Source organism: Lucilia cuprina, chromosome 6, assembly GCF_022045245.1.
Source record: "Lucilia cuprina isolate Lc7/37 chromosome 6, ASM2204524v1, whole genome shotgun sequence".
NCBI lineage: Eukaryota > Metazoa > Arthropoda > Insecta > Diptera > Calliphoridae > Lucilia > Lucilia cuprina.
The window spans coordinates 54633339-54646010 of NC_060954.1; the positions used below are offsets into that span (position 1 = coordinate 54633339).

Consider the following 12672-nt stretch of genomic DNA (forward strand, 5'->3'; position numbering starts at 1 on the left):
TATAGACTAGACTATAGACTAGACTATAGACTAGACTATAGACTAGACTATAGACTAGACTATAGACTAGACTATAGACTAGACTATAGACTACACTATAGACTATATATATATAGTCTAGTCTAGTCTATAGTTTAGTCTATAGTCTATATATAGACTAGACTATAGACTAGACTATAGACTAGACTAAAGAATAGACTACTAGCTAGACCATTTTGCATTTCAGTTAACGTTATAATTTAAACTTTATTTAGAGATTAAAGTACGTGTAATTATTAAAATTTCAATGATTCTTTGGTTTGTGTAAATAGTGTATATGTATGAATGTGTTCTATTCAACGCAGCAGTTATTAACTATTTCTTTTTTGTATTTAATTTATAAAAATTTGCATTGCTTACCTACTAAGTATATAAATAACGAAATATAGATAGAGATTTTGTTTAATTTTTATATTATTTTTTTGAAACATTTTTAATGACCTTGAAACGTAAAAAAATTAAAATAATATGTATTCTTAGTAATAATTTATTTTAGCTCGGAAATTAAGAAGTTAGTAACTATATAAGAATATTATTTATTAAACCACAAGAATACCACGCGTCTGCATATATGTACACAATCATTCACCACAATTTACAACAGTCTGTCTGTTTTCTTTGAATTACGGAAGTTTTAGACGTATAGAGGTTTTATTTCCGTCAATATGAATGAACTTTTTCATAGATTTCCGTACAATAGTTATTACAGGAAAGTTAGAACTAACTAACTGACTAACTAACAAGTAACTAACTAACTGTCTTCTATACTGAAAACGTTTTCTTTTCATCTCTTGGTCTCCTCCAGATTGTCACTCGATATGCCAAGACTTTAATCTCTAGACATCGATCTTTAACATCCCACCTCAAACGTGATGAGATCTTAAAACATTCTCAGCTATTTTATTTTCATGTTCCCCTACTGAACGGATTTACATTTCAGAACACGAAAGCATTCGGGAAAAATAATTTGTAGACGACAAATCACCCTTGTTTGAAACTATCGAACTCGAATTGGTGACACGAATGTCGGCGTGCTTAACGTGAAAACCTGCCTTGACGGCCTTATTTCACGGTGGCCTTTTTCATCCACTGCGTACACTTGATAACGGGCTACAATCGCCCCTGAATCCTTTAATGAAGAACTAAGGTAGTAATTTTTGTATATGGATGTGCCGGTCCATGTACAAGCACTTTGCTGAAATACTCTAGCCAGCTTATCTCTTGCTAACTCTAGGTATCTAATCTCTTATACGACACATTTATTATAGGTAGACGGTTGGGTGAGGCCCGCCATACCCCACATTCATTCCGTACCATATACAATTAATACCAACTCATTTCCAACGATTAGTCCCACAGTCACTTCATCTGTGGTGTATCTATTGTTTTCGGCAACAGTACCGAACTTATCCCGAAATATTGACAATTATCGTGCATCAGTCTTTTAACCGCCACTTACTCTTCCCGCGAATTTCGGTTTAAACCACAGCCACTACGTGGATCCCAAAGGAACCTCAACCAACTGACCAGCCAGGACATAGTCCTGCGGGCAACTGGCCACCCGTAGTACCAGATTATGCGATGCCCTGGTCTGACCTCTGGCAATCTATGCAAGGACTAAGCCAAGCAGTAGACTGTCACCAATTTTTCAGTCCCGGCCAGACTGGAGGTATTGGTCACCTCTTTATACCTCGGGATTGCAATAACACCAAGACGGAGTTCTCGCCAAGGTAACATGCCCCCGGGGGGAGAATTGGTGACAAAAAGATTTGTGTCATTAAAGCCTCTTGTGGAATATCCAAAATACTTTAACCCTGAAACACACGGGAATTGATCTCTTGTTGTATGCAACTTTAGTAATTGCTACATACATTGCTATTAAGACTAAGAGAAAGGATCGTACAACTGCTGAGATCAAAAGGTTTAAATATATTATGAGCTGCTGAAAGTTAGACAAACAAACACACAGTATCGATTGTAATTGATCCATTTGAAGTGATCGGTGGTCGAACATTATGGCCAGAATTGAAATCAAGTCACTACACAATTCTGAGCGGAAAAGGGCGTTTAAACTATAATAAAAAATTGTATTCCTTTTCTTATATTTTGAAAACTATATATGATGTCATAAGAATTACTCATTAGTTTATTTTCTTTAATTGTAAAAAATTTCAAGAAATTCTATTCAAAAACAATTTGACATGTTTAAAATTTCCGAAAACTGAATAATCAATTTCTATTTATTATTTATACACATTTAATTATTTATTAATGCATTGGAAAAAAAACTTGCTTAATAAGCTGAAAAACACAAAAAAAAACAGAAAATAATAAAGTGAAGTTTTCATAAATTATATCATCACCCTGAACTTGACTTTCATTATGAGACATAATCGTAACTAAAAAGTTTACAAAACAAATTATACAAAAACTTCTACTCAGTTTTCAAAACTTTCCATAACATATTAGAAGTTTTATTGTGGTTTTTTTTTCAAATTTGAAAATAAAACAAAAATTTTGCATAATTTTTTTATAAACAAAATTGAGTCAAATTTAGGTTTGAGTTATGCAAGAAACAAAATGAAAATTGAAATTCGAGTAATTAAGATTTAAGAAAAAGAAATGAATAACGAGCGTATGCATGAGCTCTGAGCTTCAGTTTGAGTAATAAAATGCATTTAAACAACCGTTACAAAGCGGAAATTAAGCAAACGTGCGCTAAACTTGCTTAAGTAAACAACAACGCAATTAACGTAAGAAGTAGAATATTTAAAATAGAATTTCAAACGGATATATATATGAAAATAACTTAACGATTTTGTGAAATTATAATTTAGAAAAAAAATCCTAGAAATTTTTTATTGAAAAAAAACATGAAATATTTGGTGAATAAAAAAAACGAAATAAATGATTTTAATTAAAACAATTACAAAATTTAATAAAATAAACGAATAAAAAATTATTAAAAAAAATCCAAAAACTTTAACATAAATAAAGAAAATCATAAAGTAAAAAAATGTTTAAACAATTGTGTTTGCTAATAATAACCACCCTGTATTGGCAACCAATCACCGGTCGCCATCTTGTGCCAGCCAATTATCATAGTTTACAACAACCCTATTATTTACCTTATAACGATTATGGTTATACTTATGCAGCAGCCGCCAACGGTGCCGGTCCTTATCAACCCGCCTATCCACAACCCTATCCACAACATTCTCCTTTATATTCTCCACCTGGTACATATTTTGATCAACGTCGTGGTATTTTAAGACCTTTTCCCGGAGGTGGTGTTCCCGTTTTAGTGGATTATGTAAGTAATAATTCAGAGTAGTATTTTAAAAGAGGAATTTTGACAATTTGATTTATATTTTTAATTTTATTAGCATAAACGTTGTTCGAATCAATATGTGGGTGTGAAAGCCCATCCGGAACAACATCAATATTATTATGTTTGTAAACCGGATTGTGTGATATTTGGAAAATGTCAAAATTTACAGGTAAGTTATAGTTTTAAGGTTATAGAAAGATCTTCAAATTGAACTTTTGATGCAAAGTTTTGCAATATTTTTACAACTTCAAGACCTTTGTATTTCTAATTCAAAGTTTTGCAATATGTTTATAACTTCAAAACTTTTAACCCAAGTACTCTAGTTCATTACCAATCCCTATAAACATTTAAAGGGTTCCGCCAAAAGTTCCAAAGAAATAAACAGACAAAGACATTGAATAACCAAAAAATGTTTAACCTAAATACCAATGTATATATTTCAAAGGGATTAAGCTGCAGTAAATCCTAATCTGGACTTGGAATTTCTCCACTGACAAGCCATAGTCCAAAAAAAATAGAAAGAACTATGGATGCTAAACACTAGAAACTACGAACAAAACCGCACGATTTAAACAATATCACAGATCAACGACACTCAATACCATAGTAAAAATATTGAGCTGCAATAAATCCGAATCTGATCTCAGAATGTCTCTATTACATCAGGTTTATGAGATATGGCATCCTAACTTTTGTCGTCTGACTTGATGACTTTAAAATAATGGTTTAATCCCTGTTATGTCTTCCATCTTCTTCGAAGTCGAAAATCTCAAGTAATGGAGAAATTCTGAGGCCAGTTTTAGATTAGAAGAACTTTATAAATAAAGCTGTCTTCGCAAATAATGTCTCAAATATAGAGTTTTAAAAATTTCAGAACACGTTATCTCGGAAAATCTTATGTAATCTTTAGATTCTGATTCGAATTCAAAGCCGCTCAATCCTTTAAGGAATTTGTACAAGAAGTCAGGACAAATCATCGCCATTGTTAGCAATGATTTTCTGGCAGCATATGGCTTATACATTAAAACACCTTCTAATAAGAATCATATTTCTGAATTAGAATTCTTTAGCGGTTGAAGCTAATAGTAGTATAACGGGTCAATATCTGGACTAAAAGTCTCAGAAGAGGCAAAACTTCTCAATTCTCTTTTAAAAAGTTTTTGGCTATTTGCTTCCATATTTAGGACATATTTCGGGCAAGAACGGGTCTCGTTATAGGGAAATTTAGAATAACCTATTCTAAAGCGAAATGTATCTCTGAAAGTAAGTTCATCAACAGCTGAAACAAATAGCAGTATAACGGGTTAATATCTGAACTAAAAGTCTCAGAAAACACAAAACTTCTCAAGTCCTTCTTTTGAATTCTCTTTTAAAAGGTATTTGGCCGCGTGCATATTCAGGACATATTTCGGGCAATAACTGCTCTTCTTTTTTAAGGGCAACATCGAAGCAAAGCAATTATGGATACTCCGTTTTAAGAAGAATCGTATTTCTGAATGAGAGTTCTTTATCGGTTGAAGCTAATAGTAGTGTATGAACTAAAAGGCAGATACGGCAAAACTTCCCAAGACCTTCTTTTAAATTCGTTTTTAACAGATTAGACTCTTCTTTTTGAGGACAACATCGAAGCAAAGCAATTTTGAATACCCAGTTCTTATGAGAAGCGTATCTCTGAATGTGAGTTTTTCACCGGTTGAAGCAAATAATAGTATAACGGGTTAATATCTGGACTAAAAGTCTCAGCAGAGACAAAACTTTCCAAGTCCTTCTTTTGGATTCTCTTTTAAAAGGTTTTTGGCCGAGTGCTTTCACATCTAGCATCTAGCACACGACACATTTTTTTTTTTTGAGGGCAACATCGCAAAGCAATGTTGGATACATTTTTTTTAATAAGAAGCGTATCTCTGAATGAGAGTTTTTCACCGTTTCAAACAAATAGTAGTATAACGAGTCAATATCTGGACTAAAAGTCAGAAGAGATAAAACTCCTCAAGTCCTTCTTTTGAATTCTCTTTTAAAGGGTTTTTAGCCAAGTGCTTTCACATCTAGCCCCATATTCACGACATATTTGGGCAAGAGTTGCTCTTCTTTTTAGGGGCAACATCAAAGCAATTTTGGATCTCTGAATGAGAGTTCTTCACCGATGAAGCAAATAGTAGTATAACTGGTCTATGTTGGACTAAAAGGCAGATGACGCAAAACTTCCCAAGACCTTCTTTTAATTTCCTTTTTAACAGGTATTACAAACTGTTATACGCTGTTATGTATAGCTCCATATTCTGGACATATTTCAGACAATGTTAGCTTTAAATAAATCAGTTGTAGTCGTTACAGGTTCTCTGTGATGGTCTTAACCAACATCAGCAACTCATATTAGATGGATTTCTTTTGGCTCCAAAAAAAAAAAAACAGAACATTACCTTAGCTCCAAGGATATGTGGCTTTGGCATCGATAATTTTTAATTTCAAATAATGATCTCTGCAAAAATGATTTTCCTTTCAAGTAGAATTTCGGACATTCAAAAGGTCTCTCGACCTTTTCAATTTCCCTGATTATGGATGAATACTGCTGCTCGATAGGCTCCTAATGACTGTGCAAGCACTTGTTGAGTTTGACAATTCAGGGAGTAATAACTCCAATACTTAGTCCTCAGACGCTGAACTTGGCGGTCTTTCCTGTAAAACGCACCATTTCTGAACCGAACAAACCTATGTCGCAAGTTGAAACCAACAAGAAAACATTCACAATAACTATTACAGAAGTAAAGCGATACTTCCTTTATAAGCACAAAATGTTCATTGAAGGACCCTTCTCAGACCCAATAAAACTATATCAATTTCCCAAAAATTAAGAATTTCAGAAATATTCCAACTTGTAGATTAAATAATCTTGTAAAATTAAGAAAAAAAAACTCAAATAACTTCCCATCCTAAATAGATCTTCAATAACACCAGTGGACAATGTGTTCAAAATCCACCACCTGAATATATACCAACCTGCTCGGGTGTAGGACGTTTTCCGCTCTTCTCCGATTGTCATCTCTATTACAAATGTGAAGAAGATCTACAGCCTAAAATCTATTCCTGCCCCGCCTATATGGTCTTCTCCCCTGCCTCAAAGAAATGTATTAATGGTAACAAATGTACACCTACACAAATATCACCACATAGTTCTTATATACCCGAATATTGTTCGAACAAATTTCCACCCTGTTATGAAAATGGTATATTCCGTTCACCATCCGATTGTTCACTTTACTATAAGTGTGATTTGCAAAAGAATGGTGTCTATATGCAGACGAGATCAAGGTAAGGTTATTCTTTTTTTGTCGTTTTCAGATAAAAGATATATATATTTTTTTATATTTTAAAGATGTCCCACTGGCAAATTCTATGATTTGCAAAAGAGTGAATGTTTACCCTCAGAACAAGTGCCCTGTGATTGCATACAAGTAGCGGAATTGGTTTATCCTAAAGTGAATAGTATATCCTATCAACCGGCCATGTATCCAGCACAATATGATTTCGATTCTTTAGAGGAGAATTTGTATCCCGTAGAACAATCGGCAGAGGGTAATTAAGACTTTTCAAGAGATTATCAAAGATTTGTGAATAAAAATTTACTTTTACTTTATATTCATACTCCCCCTACCAACAGAAATGAATACAAATTGTAATATTACTGAAACTAAAAGTGATAAGAGTGAAAATTTAGCTGAAGAGGAAGTTACTTCAACTGAGGCTCCCGAGACCTTAGCAACTACTTTAGTTACCGATGCTGTGGAACAAAACGACAGTGGAGCAGATGTTTTATCTGATTATTTGGATATTGAAAATAGTGAGCCGAAAAACCAAAGCGAGGAAATAGAACATGAAGCTGAAGATCTTATTGCAACAACTATTAGTTCGGAAGAAGGTTCTGGTTCTGAAACAGATACCACTGAGCAAAGTCATGATGAAGAAAATTCAACAATATTAGATGATAGTAAATCGGAAACTGATGACCCAATAATGGATAGCACAGCAGAGACTGAAGAAGTAGAAGCAACTTCTGCAACTACGGAAAATGTGCAAGAGGAAACAGATCAGCCAGATGTACTTATAGAAGAACCTGAACAGGAATCTGTTAAAGAGGAAGAAAATGAAGTAATAACTACTAAGCGAAAAGAAGAAACAACAACTACATCCACCACAGTTTTGGGAAAAATCACAGATATTCCAGAAAAATCGGTGAAACCAGAACCCTGCGAAAATATTATAGAAAACGATGAAAGTAATGATAAACCCTTACCCACTGGTATGTAAAGAGATATTTTGTACGATTAGCTAAGGAACATAATCATCTTCTCATTACTAATTCAAAACATTTTTTTATTGAAAATCTTTCTTTTGTTTTAAAAACTTTTTGCAAAAATACATTTCAGATATTCCCTTCAAAGACACTTCACAGACACAAAACAAAACTTGTTTACCCAAACTCACAACCACTAGTTCAGATTCTGTTAAAGTCGAAACTGAACCCACGAGAACAACACTTGATTCGACATTTACACGAGGTTCTAGAAGTACTATACTTGAACAGAACTTAACAACCATTACACCCACTGTTACTGTCACCACCACCACCACACAATTACCCACTACTATAATGACCCCTACAGCGGACAGTTTGGAAACTACGAAACTTCCACAAGAAACTATTATAGACATAGAAAAGGATAGTTTAGTAAACGAAACACCGGAATCTAATCTTTTGGACTCTGAAACTAATTTGGAAACAGCGGAGACAACACAATCTTCGGAGAGAACTACGGCCGTCACCAGAGAAACTACTCATAAGCCAGAGGCAAACTCCCTTGAAGATAACAGCCTTAAAGAAGAGAAAATCTTGAACTCAGAGGAGCAGGGAACAGATTTTACTACTTTGCAAACTCCAACAGAAGATCACAAACAATTTACTCAAACTATACACACACGATCAGTAGAATCCTCGTCTTTAGAACACGATATATCTTATGATGATCTTTCCGATATTAAGGATAATGATATAACTTCGAATACAGCACAAACCTCTACCAATCAGCCGTCATCTGTTCATACATCTAAAGAGTCTGACGACTTTAGTTTAGAATCTGAAATATCACAAGAAAATGATATAACTAGAACAGATTTTCCAGAAGAAAGTAAAACGGATATAAACGATATTGCCGCCACTCCTTTGAAGATTTCGGAATCCCAAGAAAATACGGAAATTCTAGAAACTACTACAGAATTACCACAAACTGAAATATTACAAACCACTACTGAAACTTTAAAACCTAAAACAGAAGACGAGAACACCGATAAACCCTCAGACTTGGACGATGAGTTTGCTTTATTAGATTCTGAAATAAATATAGACAATTTTGAAAGTACCACACTAATGGCGGAAGATATTCTAAATACAAATTCTATGGAAAATGAAGAATTTCTAAATACAAGCACTCTGGAGAATGAAGAGCTTTTACCGTTGATCAAAGCTACACGTAAAGAAGAGCACAAATCTTTAAATGAAAAATCGGTTACTTTAAGGCAGGCCGATTTTAGTGGGGAAGAATTTTTACCAGTTCATAGTAAAACCACAAATATGGAGGCACTAACAGATCAAACTACTGACTTCAATTATATAACCGAACATTTTGTAGATGATTCTGAGGATGATTATACTACAGTAATAGGGGATAAAGAGACCACTACTAAAGCAACAATTGGACAGGACATAAATGAAATAGAAGAGGAAAGAAAGGAAGAAGTTAAAACCTCCACACCGAAAGATGAAGAGACAACTAGCTTAGCAACAGCTAGTGAAGAACTAAAGGAACTAGAGGAAATTTCAAATTCTATTGAAACCGAACACACTACCACCCTCAAAAGCCAAGAAAAGGACACTACTACCACAACAGCAGTTAGTCAAGAACAAACTGAAATGCCAGAAATTTCCAATTCCATTGAACAGGAAAAAACAGATGAAGATAAAAGCACTACGATTTTAAAGAGAAGACAAACTTCTCCCGAAGATACAACCCAACTAACCACCGCTACACCACCCATACAAAATACATTGGCAGCAGACTCCTCCGCTACAGCTAACGCAGAAAGTTCAACAATCAAAGAAGAAACGTTAAACAATATGGATAATTCCGATGATACATTAGCTGCTGTATTGGATTCCGAAGTCGTGCTAAACGATCAAAGCGATGAAGTAAGCAATAATGAAATTACTTCTGCTGAAACTACTACTGCAAAGCAACAATTTCCTAATACACACTCAACAACGTTTACGCCCACACAAACGCCCACTACTACACCCAAATATACAACAACAACAAACACAACAGAAAGCACTTCTGAACCATGTGAAAAACACTCAAATCACTTAGTCCTACACGTTAGAGATGAAGATCAAAAAACACCAACAACACAACAAGACCGTCCCTTTCCCAGCAAAAGTTTATATTATATTTTAAAAACTAAACCAGTGATAAATACAAATAAGAACAGTCATACTTGCAACAACAATAATAAAAATAATAATAATATTAATAAATCTTGTAATGAAACAGTTGCAGCGCCACCATGTGTTGAAACCGATAATGGAAATATACCACGTTTAGAGATTATAGCCGAACGTCCCATTGATGTACATTTCTCTGTATGTCCCTCCACTTGCGATAAAGATCACAAACATAATTGTAAGTATAAAAATTAAAAAAAAAGTTTTATAAATATTTAACAACCTCTCCCCCCTTTCCTTAAACCGAATAGTTGCCAATAATCGTGCTGTTTTTCTAAGATGGTTTGCTAATAAATCGAAACAAACTATGGGCTTTGAGACCGTTAATGAAGTGAATACGAGCGATGCTAAAGACTGTTGATAATATGTTTGTTTCTTTTTTTTTAATTTAATGTAATTTAATTATCATTTTAAGTTTTACATTTTATTTAGTTTTTAAGAAATTTAATTTATCGAATTGTCTCAATAAAATAATCATCAAAAAAAAGGTTCACAATCAAAAGTTATTATGTCAAGTGTTTTCTTTCCACTTTCTGGCTAAACTAGGAGCCCCAGGGCTAAAAGGATTAAAATATGTAAAAACATAAAAGTTCATTTTCTGGCAAAAATGATTAAATTCTGTGTATTTCCCACCAAAAATCGATTTTTGAGTGAAAACATAAAAGTCCATTTTCTGGCTAAACTAGAGGCCCCAGGGCAAAAGGGATTAAAATCTCTTATCACTTGTATTTTTCACCAAAAATCGATTTTTGAGTCGAAAAACATAAAAGTCCATTTTCTGGCTAAACCAGAGGCCCCAGGGCAAAAAGGATTAAAATCTGTGACCACTTGTATTTCCCACCAAAAATCAATTTTTTAGTGAAAACATAAAAGTCCATTTTCTGGCTAAACTAGAGGCCCCAGGGCAAAAAGGATTAAAATCTGTGATCACTTGTATTTCCCACCAAAAATCAATTTTTTAGTGAAAACATAAAAGTCCATTTTCTGGCTAAACTAGAGGTCCCAGGACAAAAAGGATTAAAACCTGTGATCACTTGTATTTCCCACCAAAAATCGACTTTTGAGTGAAAATATAAAAGTCCATTTTCTGGCTAAACCAGAGGCCCCAGGGCAAAAAAGATTAAAATCTGTGATCACTTGTATTTCCCACCAAAAATCAATTTTTTAGTGAAAACATAAAAGTCCATTAATATCTGTGATCACTTGTATTTCCCACCAAAAATCGATTTTTGAGTGAAAACATAAACGTCCATTTTCTGGCTAAACCAGAGGGCGCAGGGCAAAAAGGAATAAAATCTGTGATCACTTGTATTTCCTACCAAAAATCGATTTTTGAGTTAAAACATAAAAGTCCATTTGCTGGCTAAACAAGAGGCCCCAGAGCAAAAAGAATTAAAATCTGTGATCAATTGTATTTCTCACCAAAAATCGATTTTTGAGTGAAAACATAAAAGTCCATTTTCTGGCTAAACTAGAGCCCGCAGGGCAAAAAGGATTAAAATATGTGATCACTTGTATTTCCCATCAAAAATCGATTTTAAAGTGAAAATATAAAAGTCAATTTTCTGGCTAAACCAGAGGCCGCAGGGCAAAAAGGATTAAAATCTGTGATCACTTGTATTTGCCACCAAAAATAAATTTTTGAGTGAAAACACAAAAGTCCATTTTCTGGCTAAACTAGAGGCCCCAGGGGAAAAAGGATTAAAATCTGTGATCACTTGTATTTCCCTCCAAAAATCGATTTTGAAGTGAAAATATAAAAGTCCATTTTCTGGCTAAACCAGAGGCCCCAGGGCAAAAAGGATTAAAATCTGTGATCACTTGCATTTCCCACCAAAAATCAATTTTTGAGTGAAAACACAAAAGTCCATTTTCTGGCTAAACTAGAGGCCCCAGAGACAAAAGAATTAAAATCTGTGATCACTTATATTCCCCACCAAAAATCGATTTTGAAGTGAAAATACAAAAGTCCATTTTCTGGCTAAACCAGAGGCCCAGGGCAAAAAGGATCAAAATCTGTGATCACTTGTATTTCTCACCAAAAATCGACTTTTGAGTGAAAACGTAAAAATCCATTTTCTGGCTAAACTAGAGGCCCCAGAGACAAAAGAATTAAAATCTGTGATCACTTATATTTCCCACCAAAAATCGATTTTGAAGTGAAAATATAAAAGTCCATTTTCTAGCTAAACCAGAGGCCCCATTTTGAGTGAAAACATAAAATCCATTTTCTGGCTAAACCAGAGGCCCCAGGGCAAAAAGGATTAAAATCTGTGATCACTTGTATTTCTCACCAAAAATCGATTTTTGAGTGAAAACATAAAAGCCCATTTTCTGGCTAAACCAGAGGCCCCAGGGCAAAAAGGATTAAAATCTGTGATCACTTGTATTTCTCATTAAAAAAAACGTTTTTTTTTTTTGTGAAAAAATAAAATTCCATTTTCTGGCTAAACCGAAGGCCCAGGGTAAAAAGGATTAGAATCTGTGATCACTTGTATTTCCTACCAAAAATCGATTTTTGAACCGAAAAACATAAAAGTCCATTTTCTGGCTAAACCAGAGACCGCAGGGCAAAAAGGATTAAAATCTGAGATCACTTATAGTTCCCACCAAAAATCGATTTTGAACGGAAAATAATAAAAGTCCATTTTCTGGCTAAACCAGAGGCCCCAGAGCAAAAAGGATTAAAATCTGTGATCACTTGCATTTTCCACCAAAAATCGATTTTTGAGTGAAAACATAAACGTCC

General features: G+C 34.1%; 1 protein-coding gene across 1 annotated transcript; it reads left to right on the plus strand.

Moving 5' to 3' along the window:
- Positions 1-2994: 2994 nt before the first annotated feature.
- On the plus strand, positions 2995-10429 carry LOC111687590 (mucin-5AC-like). Its single transcript, XM_023450035.2, has 7 exons — positions 2995-3352; positions 3426-3539; positions 6309-6679; positions 6744-6943; positions 7029-7667; positions 7795-10101; positions 10175-10429. Exons 1-7 carry the CDS (start codon positions 3056-3058, stop codon positions 10282-10284), a joined length of 4038 nt encoding a protein of 1345 aa, XP_023305803.2. The 5' UTR covers positions 2995-3055; the 3' UTR covers positions 10285-10429.
- Positions 10430-12672: the final 2243 nt, after the last annotated feature.